Genomic DNA, 21547 nt, shown 5'->3' on the forward strand with positions numbered 1-21547 from the left:
TGGGTTTTATGAACTGGTTCACACTCGCAGAACTCCAGAATTTTAAAATTAATTGTCTTGCTCTCTACCCCACAAGCTCATATCCTTTAGGAAATAGAGTTTGTGGTTTGATTCCCCTTCCTCCCCCTGCTGATTTAGCCCAAGGCAAGAAGATGGCAAGTTCTTCTTTCAAAGCATTTCTAAAATCAAATGCAACAGAAGACTGGGGAAGGCCTGGTAGGAAAGATTAAAGAGGCTCTCTTAAAAAAATTCCTTTACAAATCAGCACTAACTTTTGCCATAAAGGTGTCTTGAGAATTGATTCCTGAAATCACTGTTTTATATTGAGTTGGGAGGCCTCCAGGCATCAGTGTGTACACAATAGAAACAGTAGCCTTCTCAGCATAGAATCATGAAGTATTTGAGGTTGGAAGGGAGGTCAGGAGATTTCCAGCCTGTCCTGCTGCTTAAAGCAAGGAAGGTGTGAGACCAGATCAGGGTCTTGAAACCCTTCAGGGCTCAAGATTTTTGAACAACCTGTTCAACAATCTTGCCTGTCCTCCTATAGTTAAGCTAGGTTTGTGCTGTGGACTTTGAATATGCCTTTTGAGATGAGATTTGAGCCAATCTTCAGAGCAGCAGCAGCAGTGAGGTCAGTGATAGTTGTGTTCTTACTGTGTTAGTGCAGAAGTTAAAATACCACGACACCACATGCTCATAACATCTGTAGGACATCTAATCAAGGCAACTTTGAACATTTTATAAGGTGAGTTTATAACAGCAGGGGGTGAGTGTATGTGAAATTCTTGCTCTCTAAACCATGTAGAATATTACTAGATATAAATGTCTCCTATGAACTGTGGCCATCAAGACAAGATGTTGGACTCTGAATTGGCTGTGGTGCAATGGAGAAGAAAATTCAATTAATAGTTTATCACTAAAAAGTCCAGTTCAAAAGCAGGAGGGAGAAACAAATGGAGCAGGAAGTCAATTTTCCAGTAAGGAAATTCAGTCATTCAATTTTCCTTGCTCCAATTCCACATGATATCTGGCAGTGTTTTGATTTCCTAGATATAAACAAATCATTGCAGTCTTTTCTGCTTGCATATTTTTCCTAGAATACTTTTCCCCCTCTTACCTTTCCTGTCCTTCTGGAAGATATACTAGTTTATTTTACATTATAAAAAAACAAAATGGATAAAATTGTGCATGTGTTTTTCGACTAGACTTGGAAATCTTTGTAGTTTACTGGGACCATTTGTGCTACCAAGAGTTTTGTTTCCCTATCAAGACTTATTTTGTGGCTAAAACATTAGGATAGCTGAAAGCAGCTTTCCCTCTAGAGCATGTGTAAGTGGTCTCATGCTATGTTCCAGACAAACTCTTAACATGCCTGATGATATTTCACTTCATTTTTATTGAGTTCCAAAGACAAGGCTCTGAGCAGTATCCATTTTTTTAATACAGGACTTTCCAGGTTGCTATTTAGATTATTTTTAATCTGAGGTTTTTTCAGTATGAAAGAAATATGAGTCAAAAACTTGAGTCCTTTTTGCAACTTATTTGCTGTACAGTCTATAGTTATTCAGATGAGGTTTTTAGCATGTTTCAGATGTAGTCCAGCATGATTCAATTTGCCCTGCAACAAAAAAGGGGAGGTGAAGGATCCTATGGGAAGAAGTGAATGTGAAAAAGACAGGAGGTTCTGGTTAAAGAGCAGTGAGGGAGATTTTAATGTCATCAAACTCTCAGCAGGTGCTTTTGATTACTATTTTCAGAAATACACTTTTATTTGCAGGTCTGTGCCTTATCCCAACAAATTTTACCAGTGACGCTATTTCAATTTACAGCTACGCTGACTTAAACTCTTCTTCTTAAGAGGTTGTCTAGATCTCCTGTTCTGAACTGTATTTCATGGCTGTTTTCACCAGTCCTCCTCCCTTCAGGTGTGCGTGGGGGGAAAAAAAAAAATCCCCCCCAAAAACTTGGAGACTGAGGGGAGCCCTCGCGGCCGCCTGCACCTTCCTCAGGAGGGACAGGCACCGATCTCTGCTCCCTGTGACAGGACCCGAGGGAACGGCTGGAGCTGTGACGGGGAGGTTTAAGTTACATATTAGCAAAAGGTTCTCCCCCCAGAGGATGGTTGGGCACCGAACAAGCTCCCCAAGGCAGCGGTCGCAGCATCCCGCCTGACAGAGCTCAAGGAGTGTTTGGACAACGCTCTCAGGCACATGGTGGGATTTCTGGGGTCTCCTGAGCAGGTCCAGGAGTCCCCCCGATCCATGGTATTCCCCGTCCCCCCGCAATGGCGGAGCACGAGGCTCCTCCCCGCGGGCACAGCGAGTCCCGCCGGGTCCCGTCCCGCCCCGCTCCGTGAGGGCGGAGCTTGCCGGCCCCGGGCCCGCGCCGGCCGCCGTCGGGCCGGGCGGGGCTGCGCGGAGGCCGCCATGGCGGCGCGGGCTGGCTGTGCTGCCGGGCCGGGCTGTGGTGCGGGGCCCGGCGGGAGGCTCCCAGCCGCGCCCTCGCTGGGGCCGCGCCGCTTATTCCTCGGCGCCCGCGGTGAGCGGCAAGGAAGGGCCGCAGCAGCGGGAAGGTGAGCGCGGGGGGCGCGGGGGCCGCGTTGCTCCTCCGCCGGCAGGGCGGGAGCGAGCGCTGAGTGCCGGGGCTGCGGCGGAGCGGTGCCTGGTGTCGGTTATTCCCAGAGGGAATTTCATGGTCTGCCATGTGCTCCCGTGAGACCAGGCCTGGTCTCTGAAAGATCCTTTAAGTGTTAAAGGGGTCCTGGCCTGAAATTATGGGCGTTTGTAACAGAACCAGTGCGGTGCGAAGTGTGGCTGCGTGCGAAAGCGCCGCGAGGAAGGCAGGTCAGGCGATAAAGTAATGCTGTGCGTGAGCTGTTGTAGAACCCCCGGATGTATCTTTCAGTTTAAATTTTTTATATAGCAAGAAGAGGATGAGCAGAATTGGGTACATAAAGTACTCGGGTAAGGAAAACTAAAGAACTGTAAAGTTCGCCAGGTTTTGAGAGGTAGGGTTGTAAGACATTAATGAGGGGAAAACCCAAACGTCCACTCCTAAATCCCTTTTTTTTTTTTTTTTTTGCTAAATATATACAAAGAAATAAAACCCAAGAGCTCAAACCAGTCACTTGAAAGTAAATGGCATCGGCTTCACCTTCATTTGTCTGAGGCTACATTGTCCAGTGTCGTTTTTTGGAGAGCGGAGTTTGAAGTGTTTTAGAGGTTCAGGAGGGGGCAGAAATGGAGGGAAGCAAGATCTCTGTTTAGTTTGACAATCCAGTGGTATTTGGTATCTTCATGCATCCCTGGGAGTCTTTCACCACAGCTCCAAGTAATATCTGGCTATAAAGTAGAGTCAGAGGGTGGCTCAGGCCTGAAAGGAGTTAAACTCTTACACAATTGCTCATTAAACTGGATTGACATGATCCCCATCCCCAGCTCAAGAAGAGAAACAATCCAATGTGCAAACTGTTCATACAGAGGTTAATTGAGCTGCAGAGTGGCACAGAAGAGGGTGTAAAGTCAGAAGGAAGGGATGGAGCCATGTGATTCTCCTTTTGGAAATAGTAACTCTTAGGTTTATCCATCTTGTGCTGCTGTGGGAGGGTGATTTGTGACTGCACAGCCATGTGGGAAAGAGGGAGCACAGGGATGAAGGTGAAAGTTTACTCTCACTCATTTTCTTGAAGTTCTTTTTTATCTAACGTTTCAAAAAATAAATGAGCAATCTGCAGTCTGAGTACTTGATCTTCCCCTTCTTCCATGTAAAGATTGGGGAGTATTAATGAACACTGGTACAAAGACAAGCGCAAAAAAAAGTATAGAAGACTAGGTTGCATTGCCCCCTCAAAAAAAACTATAAAAATTTGTATTTTAAATGGCTCTGTTTTTTTTTTCTTTCAGCTTCAGTAAGGAGAAGAGGCAGGACACCACAGTTTGTAAGTACTGAAATGATTTGCAGCTAACTCAGGTGTTTGAGACAGTTTTCTAAGCTGTGTGTCATAACAGGAGCCCCTTCTGCAGTCAAACCCTGTGACTGTTCCAGGCCAGCACCTGCTTTCTGTAATGTCCCAGCTCTTTTCAGTATGTGCCTTCATAAAGCCAAAACATAACAGTAAGCTAATAGTTAACTTTTATTGACACCATGTACTGCAGGTCTGAAGAGTAACTTAAAGTTGCATTTTCAAAAAACCAGACATTTTATTGTTATTTTCAATCTGAGTTTACAGGATTTGTGGTGGTTTCTTTCTGGTGTAAATAAAAAGTGTGATCTTGTGCATCAGTGAAATTGTACGTGCACGGTGGATTTAAAACTGATATCTGGACATTTAATAACTAAAAATTTCCTGTTGTCATCCACATGTACATGTCAAAAGTTGTATAGTGCAGGTTATGATGCTTTAAAAGCAAATAGTGAAGTAGACCTGGGATACATTAAATTTTTGTGTAGCTTCTAAGAGTGGATCTTATGATACACCAAAGCAGTAAGACCAGTTGACTGCACATATCCATTTCCTTTCTACCCCTCTAAATTAAAAATTAAAGTTTTTGGGCAAAAAAACAGTGACTTGTTTGTTAGTTAGGTTTTTTTAGGAGCATTTGACTGAAACTGTGGTCAGTTATTGGAGAATATAAGCTATTTCTTCAATATACTAATACATTGTTCCTGTACTGGAATTTCTGTAGCAAGAAATGTCAATTATAATCTGTTTCTTTTATTATCAACTGGTTCACACTTTCAGAATTCCAGTATTTTAAAACTCATTGTCTTGCCCCCAACTACACGCTCAGGCCCTTTAGGAGACAGAGTTTGCAGTTCCATACTGATTTGATTCCCTTTCCTTCCCCTGCTGATTTATGATTTGTGTGTTGATCCTGCTTTGTCTTACAAACTGTATCTCACATCCAGCTTGTATCCTTTTGCACTGCTTAGGCTGTACCTCCCAGAACAGAGAGGATGGCTGTGGATCAGGACTGGAGCAGTGTTTATCCAACAGCAGCTGCCTTTAAACCTGCCTCTGTGCCTCTCCCAATCCGAATGGGTTACCCAGTGAAGAGAGGAGTACCTCCCCCAAAAGAAGGCAACTTAGAACTTATTAAGGTAAGACACATCACATGGGTGGGTGGTTATTGTAATGTTAGTATTCACTAAGGTTGCACTGCTTTGATTGGGGTGTTTGTATTGGAGACTGTTTTCTCTTATTAAACAGGATGATCCTCTTTAGTTTCTAAATGAAATGGTAACAAAGTTAAGTAACAAATGAATGAAATCTGGAGACCTTTTTAGGGTGATCATGCCTGTGATTTTTGTACTAGGGCTAACTGAAGTCTGTTCCTAAATCAGACTTGAGTGCTTATCTGAATATCTTATTCAGCGTGTTGTATTACCATAACAAATGTGAGAAGTGTAATCGGATTTCAGTCATGTCCATTTACTTAGGAACAGACAAAAAGCCATTATTGTGGTAACTCTTAATGTGTCTGTTTCAGATTCCCAATTTTTTGCATCTTACTCCTCCTGCAATTAAGAAGCACTGTGCAGCTCTTAAAGGTGAGAATGTAAATGTGTGTGATCAAGTAGAAGGTGAGACATGGTACACTTGTGAAGCTGGTTATTTGTCAGGCTTTGGCTAGTACTGTCTGCTTTATTGCTGCTGCCTGGAGTTACCTGGGTGGTTGGCAGATGTGTCTTAGGAGAGCACCCAAGAAAGACTGAAATTTTACTTTCAATGAGGCCCTGCTTGTACTGACAAGTTGATAGTTTAGTGCCTTGAGAAAGGTGAGTGATGAATGTGACAGAATTCTCAGAAGATTGTGATTGAACCAGAGTTCAGTCAGTAGCCATTCTGGATTGCATTTAATGACCAAAAAGCTATTGATACTAGAAACCCTCTGTGAGAGCAAGGTCTGCTGGGGAGATACAGGATCTGCTGAAGACCAAGAGAATCTCTGCCAGCCAGCAAGAGAACCTAATGAGGCAAAGGAAGCATTTTCTGTGATGAGGGTGGTGAGACACTGAAAGGGCTTGCCCAGAGAAGCTGTGGATGCCCCATCCTTGAAGGTGTTCAAGGTGAGGTTGGATGAGCTTTGAGCAGCCAAATCTAGTGAAAGATGTTCCTGCCCATGGCAGGGGGTTGGACTCTTTAATCTTTGAGGGTCAATTCCAACCCAAACCATTCTGTGATTGTTTGGCATCTGGAGTACTGTATCCTGGGTTTTGGAGAACCCAGTATACAGAAAGGATTAAACCCAGTAAAAAGATAGATTACAATAAATCTGGAAAAAAAACCCCCAAGCAACAACCAAATACACCAAACAGGTATTACTTGTAGTGTTTTCTCTTTATTATACAGATTTCTGCACTGAATGGCCAAGTGCTCTGGACAGTGATGAGAAATGTGAACAGCATTTTCCCATTGAGACCGAAACTGTAGATTATGTTTCTTCAGGGACGTCTATTCGCAATCCCAAAGCAAGAGTGGTGACTTTAAGAGTAAGTAGTAATTTTGGTAAACTGCCGTTGTCTCAAAAGCCTAAATACTTGTTTTTCTTTTCCAAACGTGCAAGTATGATCTGCTATAAGGAAATGAGGGAAATGGTTTCCTCAAAGTCAGAATAAATAAAAAGCAGTGGATTTCCTGAGGTATTCTGCAGAATGTTAGAACTGAGGTCATCAGGTTATGCATATGCATTTAAGTTGGCTGTGATGTAAGCAAAATAGTGTACCCTCTGAAGGATGTCCTTGTAGAAAAGGTTCTCCATGCCTTGCTTAGATCTTCTCATTGCTAATTTTTTGGCCCTGGAAGTGCACAGGTATTGAAAGACGGGTCATATGAATGTGGCACTATTTATAAGTGTTGAGTTGGCAGGCCTCCAGGCATCAGTGTGTATGCAATAGGCACAGCAGCCTTGTCAGCATAGGATCATGACATATTTGAGGTTGGAAGGGAGCTCAGGAGATTTAGGCATTATGTGGGTGTTTATTATACATGTATATATAGTTTGAATATTCACATTATTCTTGCCTTGTGGTAAGACTCCTGATGTGATACAATCAGAAGAAATTCTGCAAATGCATCCTGAAGAGCTGTCCTTCTAATTCTTAATAGGTGTGCCATACTGTCTCAGGTATTTCCAAAGTGCAGAGATTGGATTTATCCAAGGAGTTAAAGTTGTTTTCTCTTGTACTTGAAGGTTAAACTTTCTAACCTGAATTTGGATGACCATGCAAAGAAGAAGCTTGTTAAACTTGTAGGAGAGCGGTACTGCCGGGAAACAGATGTGCTCACAATTGTCACAGACAGGTACAGTTACCAGAAGGAAACAAAAATGCTTGTACCAATGGTCACTGTATAGAAAGGGCTGGGTGTCTTCCAGTAACACCAACTATTCTCTTGGTGAATTATTATATTTTTAAGGCTAAATAGCACTTAAACTTAACACTGCTCCTGTTATTAACTGTTAAAATCAGGGTTTAAAGGAGTTCAGACTTATGTGTGCTTGGTTCCAGTTTGGCACAGACGGCAAGAAAGTTTTTAATGTTTCCTGAAGATTTGTTAATTCTTGGATTTTGTAAATTTTCCTACTGAGTTGCAGTTGCCCTTTCTCCCATGTTCTTAATACTCACACCGCCAGGGTGTTATTCTTGGTTGGGTGTAATTCAGAAATGCATGTGATTTAAACACACATTTCCCTAAGATTCCCTACATTACAAATTAGAAACTTAGACGGTGATTTTTAACATCTTGTTCCAAAAAACGAGCTTTGTTCCTGAATTTTCAGGTGTCCCCTAAGAAGACAGAACTATGATTATGGCATGCACCTGCTCACGGTTCTGTACCACGAATCTTGGGTAAGCAGTTTTAAGTAGCTCGTGCTGTCTAATGTGCATGTGCTCTCTGTCATACCTTAAAGTAAATTATCTCGAGATTCTTTCCCTCTTCCACCTCACTTGTCTTCAAATTCAACCAAGATAAGTTGCCTATGTTTGATCTTAATTCCAGAATCAACTTAAGAGTGCATTTCTCTTAACTTCACAAGTGCTATTTTGTTGTTTGTAAACAGTTTGTCTCTTTTAAGAAGTTCACTTGGTTTTGACCTCAATAAGAGATTCTTTCCCAATGCTTTGCTCTTCTCAGCCAGGAGCCTAAAACTGACCCTGAGCCTACCAGAAAACACCTTAATTGTCAGGGTTCCTAAACGTACCTCTAATGTGGCATCACACTGGGCTGCCTGTGCACAATATTCAAATATGAATTTAGTGCACCCAGAGGAATGGTGTGCTCTGTGATTATCTCCCGTTACCTATGCACTTTTAACAGGGACTGTGTTTAAAGGCAAAACCAAGTCTGTTCCAAAAAAACAGAGGGGCATGTTATCACTTAAAAGCTGTGAAAACTGAGAGCACAATTATCTACATCTTGCCTGATTCCGGACTTGGACCTGTTGCTTAGAATATGTCTTTTCTTGGGCTCTTCCTGGGCTAAAGTAAACAATGGCTGTAATTTGGAAATGTTCTGTTTCTTAAATGCTCTCTCACTTTGCCTCAAGCTGACTGCTTTTTTGAGCTCCCTCCTGCTCAGGAAAGGGGCCTCCTCTGCACCTCCTGTTAGTTTTAGCATTTCATTGCATCGGTGTTAGTGTCTTGAAAAGTATAAAAAAAATTTTATAACTCTTTAGATAAAGCAAGTGTAATGTAAAGTTTTCCATAATCATTCATGATAAGGAGTACTTGGAATTTTTCCCTGTAGCTTGTTTTGTTAAGTGGTTTTACATATCAGATATCCAATCCAAATGTATGAAAGGTACTATTCCAATTTATTATTAATTTACTACAAATTTTAAATAGGCCTCTAAGTATAATAAGATATCTTTAGACTACAGATCTTTCTTTCACAGTGAACTCTTTAGACCTGTCTCTTGTATTTTTGTGGTTAGTTGTGTAGGTTATAAATAGGCATTTTTTGCAGGAAACAAGTTAGTAGTCTGAAATAAAATTAATGCTGAAAATCCATACTAATGTTTTGAATAACATAAAGTTGTGTGCACTGTTACTAGTCACATTGTTTGAGAAAGACAGTAAAAGCTTTCACCATCACCCTATTTCCATAGATGTACTCTTTTATATAAGTTGTATTTTCCATATTCAGCATTTTTATGAATTTAGGTGTTCTCGATTTCGATCGCTGCAGTGGTGACGTTACAAACATACTTAGGAGGATGAGCTGTATTTCCCTTTCAGTGAGAGCTGCCTTGAAGGATACATTTTGCAATTGTAGAGTACGTCAAATTAAATTAATTGTGAAGGGTAACATTTACTCTAGATTTCAAGAGTTTTGTAGGCATGGATGTTCCTCTCCCCATCAGCATTACATTGCATTACAAATCTGAAATTAATGACAGATCAGTATTGCAATGACAAGAGGGTTAGACACTGCTCACTTTATTAATTTCAGCACGAACAGCACGTCTGTGCTGTGCTCTGGCATTAATTAGTGATGGCAGACAGGGCTATATGATACTGCTACGTGAGTGTTCAGTGTATGTTGAATATGCACAAGTCTCCTGCCCTTTTATTACCTTCCAACCTCCATGTTAATGTTTGATGAGTTTGTCAATCAGTTGTAATTGTCTTTGATTTCCATGAAAAATTAATGGTTTCCTGAGACATGGTTTTTTAATTTTGTGTGACATGTTTTGCTTTGTGGCGTGGTTTTTTCCCTTCATGATCAGTGGTAATGCCTTTTAGTGACTTGCTGAAAGGGAGTTTTGTAAACCATAAGCAAACAATGTGTGGTTTATTTTAATTTGTACCAACTTTATTGTGTGAAGGCAATGGATGGGGGCTGACCTGCCAGTTAGACAGTAACATCAGTCCTGTTTGCAGAACTAATTGTAAGATTTGATGACTTTCACAGCAGAGTAGTGTCACACTGTTTTAATGCATGTTTGTGATGTAATTGAATAAAAAGATGAGGGCAGTGAAGGAAAGCTGGATGCATTTAATTTTTACCCTCAATCCTGAAAACTTTGCCTAATATCTCTCTCTAAACGTGACAGAATTTATGTTAATAACTATGTTTCTGTATTTTGTGAATTGGCAAGCGTGTATAAAAGGAAGCTCCTGGACAATATGATTTAAGGTCTTGGTGTGGGCCTTCAGTCACCTTAGGTTGAAAAGGCTTCCATCAGTACGATATCGAATGTAGATACCATCCTGATCATCGAGGTCTGCTGTGGCCCTTTGGAGCATCCTGCTGGAAAAGATTGTGAATAGGGTTGATGCAAGAACACAGCCTTGTTTCACACCACTGGTTATTAGAAAGGGCTCAGAAAGTGCATTGCCATATCTGACTTGGCCGTGCTGATCCTCATGGAGTGAGATGATCATTTTAAGGAACTTGGGGGGACAACCCAAACATTCCAAAATCTGTCACAGACCTTTTCTGCTCACAGTATCGAAAGCCGTGGTGAGGTCAACAAAGGTTACATAGAGACCTTTGTTCTGTTCCCTACACTTCTCTTGCAGTTGTCTGAGAACAAATACCATGTCTGTGGTCCTCCTGTTGGCTCTGAAACCACATTGGCTTTCAGGTAGAATTCCTTCTGCAATAGTGGGAGCTGCTCTATGCTGATGACGCCGCCCTTGTTGCCCACACAGAAGCAGCTCTGCAGCGTTTAACATCCTGCTTTGCAGACGCTGCTGAGCTCTTTGGGCTGGAAGTCAGCTTAAAGAAGACAGAAGTTCTCTATCAACCTGCACCTCAGGAAGTCTTCCATCATCCCCATATCACCATTGGCCAATCAGAGCTCAAATCAGTCCAGCAGTTTAATTACCTAGGGAGCCTCATCTCCTCGGATGGTGAGATTGACAGAGAGATGGACAACAGGTTAGCAAAGGCATAGAGTGCTTTTGGAAACTCCATAAAAGAGTTTGGCGAAATAAACACCTGAAGAAAAGTACCAAGATCAGTGTTTACAGAGCCATTGTGCTGTCTACTCTCATATGGGTCCGAATCCTGGGCCATCTACAGCCACCACCTGCGACTCCTGGAACGCTTCCATCAACGCTGCCTCCGTACAATCCTAAACATCCACTGCTCAGATGATGGGACCAATCCATCTGTTCTAGAACAGGCAGCAGTCACAAGCATTGAGGCCATGTTGCTGAGAACACAGCTGTGCTGGGCAGGGCACATCTCCAGGATGAAGGACCACCGCCTCCCTAAGATCCTGCTTTATGGTGAACTTGCCACCGGCTGCCGCAAGAGAGGAGCCCCAAAGAAAAGATACAAGGACTCCCTGAAACAACATCTCAGCCTTGGCCATATTGATCACCATAACTGGTCTACTCTGGCCTCCAATCGGGAGGTCTGGAGACACACCATCTATAACGCTGCTGATGCTTTTGAGAAAGCACACAGGATCACTCTCGAGGAGAAAAGACAGCACAGAAAGAACCGTGTCTTGCAGAATTTACCACCTAAGGAGTCTTTCTGCTGTGCCTTCTGCAGTTGGACTTGTCTCTCTCGTATTGGCCTTTTTAGCCACAAGCGTGCTTGTAACAAACATGGGTAGAGCCCTTCCCAAATCTTCATTCATGAAGCCTAACCATGATGAATGAATGAATGAATAAAAGGAAGAATTATATGCAGATATACATCAGGAAATGTAATTTCAAGTGTAATTATGTTTTAGTTGCCAGTGATGCACTTCTATTACAGTTACAAGTGGAAGTAGATATCAGACCTATGAGTTCAGTTATTTTTAAAACAATCAGATTTTAAAACTTAAGAATGTTCATTTATTTTCTTACTCTAAAACACTTGGAGATCTTCTGCTTCCTATTTAATAGTTTTCAGGTTAATAATGAAATATTTGTGTTTATTGGATTTCAGAATATATTAATTAGATAGCTGACTTGCACTGAGTGGTAAGAATTGAATTTATCTTCTTTGGACTTCTTTTGTGATTCTTTTCAAATTATCCCTGAGAATGGTGTCTGGATTGAATTAATCAAGGGTAAGATATATTAGGTAGAGTATTAAACAGCAGCTTAACCAGTTGTATTTTTGCTGCCTTTAAACAATGGTATTTCTTGAGTGCTGTAACATCACTTGAAACCTGGGTGTATTTTCGTGGTATCAGATGATTTTTAGAGAGTAAGAGTTTGCTGCCCTCAAGTGGTTAAAAGGATCATGGACTGATTTCTTCACACTCAGCTTGGATTAATAGTTTAGCACCCAAAAGTCCACTTCTGTTATGAGTTGAAAGAAGGAAGGAGAAGCAAATGGAGCGGGAAATCAATTTTCCTGTAAGGAAGAATATTCAGAGTCATTCCGGTTTTTTGCTCCAATTCTACATATGTTTCAGTCTACACAAATGCAAGAGGATGGAGAGTGGAGGATCTCGATTCTGCATTACAGATCTGAGATCTTGAAAGAGTAATAAGTAGTTGTCCATGGATTTTCTGTTCTTCAGTATTTCTTAAAGTACAAGGTCTAATCAGACATATTAGCAGTAGATATTTAGTAGATAGGTAATGCTACACACACTGTGGAACTTTCCTGGTTTCTTGTGTACTGTGGTTATGGAAATCTGATAAATTATTCAAGGCTTAAAAAGAACAGTAAGGAAGAATCACTGTAACAGTAGGAGAGGTTGAAAGTGGCTTCTTAATATGAACAGTAATAGCCAAAGGGGTTCTGGGTGCATCTCTCTGCTCTCTGCTTGCATTGGAGATGCCAGTAGTACTTGGGATGAAAGGGCAGGGAACTTGAAACAGAAAGGTGAGTGAAGGAAAAAACCTGAAAAATGGACAGAGTGACAGTAGATAGATGCTTAACTGGAATTTATCCACCCACCTCACAGCTGTACAGTTTGAATGAGTTTGAGGAAAATGGCCCACACGACCTTGCATTCCTTTTTAAACAAAGCACTGAGTGGCAGGGCACCCCACTGGCGGGGTGGCAAGTCTGTGTGCATGCTAAATGAATATTTTAGCTGACCATTAGTGATAATATGCTTTTCTTTAGACTTCATTTTTTTCAACTACAGTTATTTTAGGCCATTACAAATAACCACAATTCTTATCACTTCAGGTTGTGCCAGTAACACTTAGTAACAGTAGAATTTTGCAGTTTCATAGTAGGAGATCTTAGAAATGTAATATAATTTTGTCCTTCCTTCCTAGAACAGGCCTTTCTCAGCATGTTATTATAATATGTTTGTAATGCAATGGTTTAAGTAATGCAAACTGAGGCCAAAGTAAGGGTTGACTCTAAATGTTGTAATTTAAAATTGGTTTTGAAGCACGTATTCCATTTCATTGTGTGCTCACCAGTGCTCAAAATCTAACAACTTGAGTCTTCATCATTAATGTGAACCAGAAAAGGTAAAGCTAAAGGGGCATAATTAGATGTTAAATTTAGTAAGTTTTCTCTGACCATCTGAATTCAAACATTTAGAATAAAAGGAAGGTTTTTCTGCCAGGAAATGTGTATTGTAGTGGAAGAAGGTTACAGGTTTTTTGTACCTCTTGTACCACAAAGGATGAGCATTCCAGCAGAAGGTTGAATTAAAAATCGTCTTTGTACTTTTTCAGACTGTAGTTAAGCTTTTTGCTTAAGTAAGTTTAAACTCCTTATTTTTAGTAGCTGGAGAAACAAGGCTTCTTTTTGATACATAAATATAATTTTTGCAGCTGTTTAATTTTCAGTCTGTATGTTGGAGTGAAATGAAGCCTTGTGGGCTGTAGACATTAAAAAATGAACAGAAAATCACCGAAGAGTTGGACTCTTAATATCACATGATGAGATCAGAATCTTACCTGATCAGTGTTCAGAAAACAGATAAATACCTTACAAATGACCCTTAACAGAAGCCTGGATTTTCCAGAAAATGCTGCAGCCACTCCAGCCCAGAGAAATGAAGTGTTGTTTTGGAAGAGGCAATTCAGGCAACCACTGAGGACTCTGGAGCTGGTGACAGAAGCAGAGATTAAGCTTGAGAGTATCATGAAACACGAGAGCATCTCTTGCATGCAGTGCTATTTTTTGAGGCAAAGTTCTTGTTTTGCTTCTCTGCTTTTTCTCCTTTTGCTTTATACATTTGTACCTTACTGAAATGTTTAGTCCTCCCAGTTTGTCCTGATTTGCCTTGATCCTCTAGAGGTCCCACCTGTCCTGTGCTGTTGCTCTGTCCTAGAAAATAATGTTCTGCTTATTCAGAGGAATGTATTTTAACTTACTTCACATCACCAAGAAATTCAAATTTTTCTATGCAATCTCATGTGATAAAAATATGTTTTGCCTCTCTACAAATTTCTGTTGGCATTTCTTTGTAAGTTGCTAACTAAGTAGTACAAATGAAAAGTGTATTATACCCAAAGAGTCTGTAATTGTTCTGGCAGTTCCTCTTAGGATTGAAAGTACCCAATCATTTGGAAAATGTTAGCATAGCTGTCATTTATTACCTGAAAATGTAAGGTTATGGTACCACACAGAATATCTTTTATTTCAGTGCAGTACTAAGAAATAGATGTATTTATTCCAGCCCATACAGAGTTTGAAATTTGACTTGGAATTTAAGGAACTTTCCTTCCCCTCAAAAAAAAAAAAATCCCACTAAAGTACTTGGTCTTTGCTAAACAGCATTAAATTTTTAACTGCTTATACCATTGACAATAAAGTTAGCTAACATGAGTCATGTTTTTAATTGCCCCCAGGATTTCTGTGTGCCACTTCAAAATTTTATTAAAAATGTTTTTCCCAAAAGAAGCACCAAAGAGCTGACAATTTGAAGCCTCTGTATCACTGTGACAGCAAAATTGTGAAAGTTAAACTGGCAGAAAAAAAACAAGCAAACTGATGGTGAAATGCCTGCTTAAGTGATGCAAAATGCTCCCTTTTTTTCTGTACCTAAAGGTACAATATAAATTGAAGCTTTTTGTTAATGACTTACATGTAAAAAGCAATTTCACTGTCCAAAGTACTGTTTGAGCATTCATATTCTTTCAGCATTTCAGATTAAGCACAGTAAAGGCTTGTAAACCTCCCAAAATACTGGCTTGTACTGTACTATAAAAAATTTGCATAGAAACAAATCCTTGTTCTGTTTATGGCATTAAAAAATAATTCTCTATATTTGCATTAGGAAGTGTTAAAAAAAATAGCTCTTCTGTGCCTCTTTAGCAACAGGTTTAGATCTTTGACTTTATATAAAAAAGTTGTTTTCTGGTGATTTTTTAAATTTGGTTTTAGTTTTGTTCTTATTGTAAGTTTTGGTAAGAGACAAAGGTTGAAATTATCAGCTGAATGCATATTCAGCCAGACTGGGTCATACTGAGATTCTGTCTTCTGTGTGACAGAATGAGGCAATCATATTTAGTGAATTCATTGAAGAAATATATATTCTTGATTTTTAACCTTGTTCACTAAGTGGGGATTCTAGAAAAATGTTATAAATACACTTGTATTCCACTTTTCATAGTTCTATTCTCATTTTTAAGACTCTTACTGCAGTGTTCACTAACACTTTAAATTTACAGGGGACAAAAATAATCAACTAACAGAATTTGGGGTGATAAAGACCTAATTTTGAAGTTTAGTTCATAACACTTTAAACCAAGACTAGAACACTTGTAACATTCCCACTATTCAGAGTTCATGGATACCCAGGGTATATACCTTGTCTATCTAGGGTACATTTTCAATTGCATATATAAATCTAGGTTCACTTTCCTCTTGCAATAAATTGTGTTGAAAAGGTATTTTAAGTTTCACTTGATTCAGTTAGTTTGCAAAAACCTGATTTCTGCTCAGTTTCCTGTTGGTGATGTATGTCTGGACTGGATATCTGGAGGATAACTTTTCATTTTGAGACATGGCCACCAACAGTGCAGTGATGGATACTGGCTTCTTGTAGCAGGGCTGAGGAATGGATTTGGAAATCTCCCCCTACTGTCAAATCCCTTCCTGCTTTCCCCCTCACCCCCCACCATGTAGTCAGATTTTACTTTAAAATCCATTTTGACAAATCACTCTGCTGGGAAGGATTCCAAGAAAGAAATACTTCACAGTTTCTTTTAAATCCCCTTTAAAATCTTGCTCTGTATTGCCCAAAGGAGGTGGGGAAAGCTTAATCTGTTTATCAGGAGGCATCTCCAAAATCCTCTGAGTTAATATGTGCAGAGCAGGATTGTCCTGAAGGGATAAATGTAATAACTGTAATTAGTTCTTGTTGTCTCTGCTATAACTTAGAGGTGTTTAAAAGGCTCACAGTGATCTTTTGTTTGAACTTCAAACATGAGTTTAGGAGTGACCAGAGGTGATACCCATATTCCCTTACTCCTGAGAAACCCTATCCCTGTGAGAAAGGTTTTTGCTTTAAAATTCTGCCCGAGTTTGGGGAAAAAAATGTCTCGGAGAGTCATTATGCAGATAAACAAGGGATATGTAAACCAGGATGATGATGTTAATTAAAAACTGTGTCAATCTCCACTTTGTATGTCAGTATTTGTCAAACACACAAGGAATACTTTACTATACCCACTTATTCCCAATTGTTTTGGCAATACAGGCTACAGGACTTCCTTTTGTTCCTTTTTTCCTCTCTAAAAATTGAATGAGATTCTTTTACTTCTGTGTTGTATTTGCGTTCAGGTTTTCGTGTCAGAACCTTTTAACGGTGGTATTCACTGCTTCTGACTAAACATTTGGACTCAGGGATTTAAAAAACAAGAGATTCCATTTACCAGGTGCAAGATGCAGCATTTGGTGAAGTATTTTAAATTCAGATAGACAGATCCAAGCACTCAGGGTTGTAGTGGGAAAAAAAAGTCTTGGGTCTTAATAAAAGGTTATTAAATGTTGTGGTTTGACTGCAGCAGCCTTGACAATTAGTGGACAGAATATTTTAAAATAAATGAAAAATCAATACCAACACCCCATCCCCCCCCAAAAAAAAACCCCAAAACTCGAAGCCAAACCCAAACAACAAAGGAAAAAAAAATCTCTACGGTTGCAAGGTTTTTTTTGATTCTGCATAGCATAGTTAAAAATTTACTGAAGAGCTCTTTCTGGTAAGGGATTTAAAAAAGGAAAAAATGCATATGATGTAAATGCTTTACTATAAGGTTTTTTTGAACTTATTTCCAGAGAAATGCAAGTTTTATTTAGACACAGTTTTATAACAATTTTAAGAAAAACACCAGAAATAAACTCAAAATACTTTAAATTGTGATCCTTGAAATAATATAAGGATACTAGATGTTGTTTACATCAGTAAAGTACTAAATAATTATAAAAATAAATAAGCACGTATAAAAATCTACCTCTGAAGCATATATATTTACCAAAGTACAATAAAAATTAAATATACAAAAATAGCAGGTTATAACATTTGAAATATTCCTTAAACAGTCTGTGAAGGCCTGCTGGAGAAATGTTGAAAGACAACATTTATAAAGAACAACTGTACAAGCCAAGTATTTACAGGCACTGGGATGGTGTCTGTCAGTGTTCAACTTGTGATCCTGTCTAATCTTGCAGTGCTAATTAGGGAAAAATTAGCACCTTATGGATAGAGATTCTTTTGAAGAGCAGTTTGTTTTGCAGGAAGAATAAATGGATTATTTGGTGGTGCTTTTCCTTAAGAGTCCCAATTAAAATATTTCCCAAATGGTGAAGGATTGCTGTCTTTCATCACAGGTTACTTGGTATGGACTGTCTCACTTCATGTCTTACAGCCAGTGTAGACATACCAAAATCATATGCTAGGGACATAATAAATAATAATAACTGCCTCCAAATCTTGAGCATTTAGGGTTATTTAAAATTTATTATTTTTACAAGATTTTTTGTTATTCACTGTGTATAGTCCATAAGCTTTTCTTCCCACTCTGACTTGCCCAGTTATACCTGCCAGATCCATAAAGAACTTGGTAAGTGGGAGGAAAGAAACTCATCCTGCTCCTACAGGATCGAGTTACAAGCATTGTACCTTAGAGGAGGAGATACCTTCCACCGTGAATGTCTTTTGTAAAGTGAATTGATATGAGAGAGAACTCTCTTTGAATTATTGTAGCTTTGTTTCAGTCTTGAGAAGGTTTTTAACACAGTGTATATTTTCTTTCAGAAAACTGAGAAGTGGGAGAGTGAGAAGTCTGAGGAAGATATGGAAGAGTATATCTGGGAAAACAGTCGCTCTCAGAAAAATGCCTTGGACACGCTGCTTCGAATAAAAGCCTCAGAGAATGTCAGTAATGTCTCTAAGGAAGAGCTGCTTGGATCTGAAGTGGTTACGAATTACAGAAACTCTGTAATTGCACTTAAAAATGAAGGTGAAACAGAAAGTAACATGTCTCAGTATAAGGAATCCGTGAAAAAGCTGTTGAATATACAAGCATGAAAGCAGACTCTGCAGGTACACCTGATCATTATAGAAATATTAAGCTACTATTAATATTTCTTAGTGACATGGATATATAATTATTCAGAACCTTAACCAAAAGTGTGAAACTTGATGTTGATAATCACAGTAGTAATCAGTTTTCTCTTTACTGCTCAATTTTTTTTGTAAGCATAGTTGTCCTGTCCACGAATCTTGTTCTTTGAATAAAGTATGTTTGGATTCATATTGATAACTTGGACATTTTATTCCGTGTTTGCTTAGCATGGGAGATCCTGTTTCAGTCCTCTGCTTAATCACACTTTGATTTCTCACAGAACTTTTTAAGGCATATAACGTAGAGCAACAATGTCAAAACTTAAGCTCCCAGTTCCATTAATTAAAAGTCTGAAAGTTAAGAACTCTAAACTTTCTAAATGCTTTTCAAATGTCACTCAGATTTTGCTCTTATCTTTACTCCCTATCTGTAAAATAAAGATAATATGTCTAAGTAGTTTTAACTTTTGGAGAGGTGTTGAAGCACATGGGAGAGTATGAGGTACTCAGCTGTCACCATGAGGGCTAACAAATACCCTAAGGAAAAATACCTGGCTCTAAAATGATGGAATAAAATGAGGTAGAAAATGGGATGGTAGTGGGAATGTGAACTAGCAGTTGTTGAGAAAATTCCAAAGCACATGGGAAAGAAGAATGATGAGCTAAAAGTAAGAGCTGGTGGGTAGTGAGGTATGTAGCTAAATAGGAATGGACTCAGTCTTGGTGCCCTGAGGCCTGCTGAGTTCTCTCTTGAATCTACCCAGGCTTTTCAAGGGAAAAAAAATGGTTTTAGCATCCAGCTTACTGGTATGCAGCACAGAGAGAGAAACTGTATGGATGTTTAGCTTATATTGGGTAATTTGTATTTGAAAGGCATTGATTTGAAACACTGGAATCACAGGCAACTTTTATTGCCTTCTCACAGCAAAAAAACCAAAAGCAAAACAAAAATCCCCACTTAAAAATAGCAGCTTTCAGGACATAAATAACTCTTGCTTTTATTGTACCTTCCTGGCTTACTAAGATTTCAGCTTAGAAAGTCATTCTCTGGAAGGGGCAGAGGGAGTTAAGGATTCTGCATACCTATGAAAGAACCAAACATGTGGCCCTGCCAGCAGCTCCTTGAGAGAGAACAGTGCAAGAATAAGGACATAGAAAAGTGAAGGGAATTGATTCCTGCAGTGTTCCCTGTGGCTTGACTCTCGCTGCTAGGATTTCTCACTGTCTGTTTTGTGTTTACATACAGCCACAGAGTGCATGTATTCCCACTTCCAAAACACTGTCAGTTTTGGAAGGATTGTTTTGTCGGTTTGGAAGGTCAAGATTGTTTTCATACGGTAGGAGGCTGAGTTTAATGCAGCTTTTTACTTCCTACGAGAATTTGCCAGAGCTGTAGCTAAGACTGAAAATGCTTGTCCTGTAATCCCAATTTTGCACTTAGTTATTTAGTGGTCCTTCCTATTAGATTTGTATTAATGTGAAGCTTTAGCAGAAGCTTGATATGGGGGAAATTTCAGCTGTTACCAGGTTGTTCCTTTGTTCAGGGATAAGGAGGGCAATGTTTAAAATTCTCATTTGAAATAGTACATCTGTGTGATTCCAAATCTTTTTTGAACAGCCATGAAACCAAAATTACTGAGGAAGTAACTGCACTTTGACTCAGAGAGTGGTATGGGTGGTGCTTGGAGTTGTGCCTGGCTCTATTCCAAAGGCAGTTTTGTTCTAGTATGTACACAAGGGAAATTTGTTTCCTTAATTAGCTTTGTCAGTGCTTGCAGAAGGACTGGCATATGAGCAAGTGTATGTAGCAACTTCTGTTTTGCATGTCTTGTACAAGATTGTCAAGAGTAATGCCCTTAAGTGTTTTAAAAAACCTCATAAGCTTGATTGTCTCCATAAAGTTGTCCTTTACTGCTCAGGACATGAGCACCTGATAAAATCCTCTCTGCAGCAGAGGACAACTCAATTTTCCTTTGCTCTTTGTAGACTTTGAATGGACCTAAGTGGAACTCTGGAAGTCATAGTTAAAATAACAATTTGATGTTACTAATTCTGCTATCTGGTAGAAAGAAGAGCAAGGGAAACTGATTTTTTATTTGGTTGTATCACAGCTAATTCATGGAAAACTTAAAATTCACAGGCTCCTACAGCTCTGTCTGAAGAGTTCAAGCCTCCCTTATGTACACTCTCTAAATGTTTCAATATAGGCAGGATAAAAGGTGATTGTCTCCTGAGCACCAGGACAGCCAAATGTCTCTGCTAACAACAGATGATGCCTACTGGCCAAGAACAATGTTGGGAATAATTCATTGTGTTCCCTAACCACATCCAACAGTTCCCATCAGAAGCTGAATGTCAAGGATACTCGTTTCCAGTAGTATCTGGCTATAGGACACCTTGCCAGCTGGCCTTGGAAATCTGCAACCTTGGTTTTCAATGGTACTTCCTCTCCTTGCTAAGAAACCTGTCAGGAAAACTAGAAACCTTTATAATCCTGTAAGTGCCCAATCAAGCTTCTGGAATCAGAGGCAATATAAAATTCAGACTAACACTTGTGATTTTTACTGATGGTTTATATGTTACAGGACAGCCCGTGTAATGCACTGGACTGGATCAAAGGCAGCCTGGATGCTATTTTGAGCTCTTTCTCATCTTGGAAGTTTCTCTCTGGTTTTGTCCTTCTCCCTCTGAGCTGTTTGTGTTTGAAGGTGACAGCATTTCTCTGTAATTAATGTAGAATATCTGGAGCACTGGGATCTTAACTCCAGTGGGAGTCTCAGTGATGTATAATGTAGCACGTGTTTTTATGAAGTAAATGACACATCTCTATTTTCCCGCTGAAATTTAAAACCTGTGAAGAGTTAGAGATTAATAGACTTCCAGGTTAAAACACCTGTACAGGACAATAATAAATCCATCCTTAGCAATGGTCACTTACTAACATATCATGTACATTATAATACAAATTAATGACTAAGGTGTGCATCCCTCTGCACATACCTGTGTGAATGGAATACTAGTAATGCTTAGTTTCACTGGTGCTCTTGAGGAGACTAATCTTTCTTTTACCCCCCATATAAACATTCCAAAGAGTGGACACTTTT

The 21547-nt window shown here is 39.5% G+C and overlaps 1 protein-coding gene across 1 annotated transcript; it reads left to right on the plus strand.

Annotated features, from left to right (window-relative positions):
- The first annotated feature begins 578 nt into the window (after positions 1-578).
- MRPS35 (mitochondrial ribosomal protein S35) lies at positions 579-18639 on the plus strand. The gene is made up of 9 exons (XM_008927193.3): positions 579-631; positions 2241-2572; positions 3903-3937; positions 4933-5100; positions 5490-5550; positions 6353-6492; positions 7194-7303; positions 7782-7851; positions 18135-18639. The coding sequence occupies exons 1-9, from the start codon at positions 579-581 to the stop codon at positions 18405-18407; spliced, it is 1242 nt and encodes a 413-aa protein (XP_008925441.3). The 3' UTR covers positions 18408-18639.
- The last annotated feature ends 2908 nt before the right edge of the window (positions 18640-21547 follow it).

This window comes from Manacus vitellinus, unplaced genomic scaffold (genome assembly GCF_001715985.3).
Source record: "Manacus vitellinus isolate BGI_N305 unplaced genomic scaffold, ASM171598v3 scaffold_88_pilon, whole genome shotgun sequence".
NCBI classification, from domain to species: domain Eukaryota; kingdom Metazoa; phylum Chordata; class Aves; order Passeriformes; family Pipridae; genus Manacus; species Manacus vitellinus.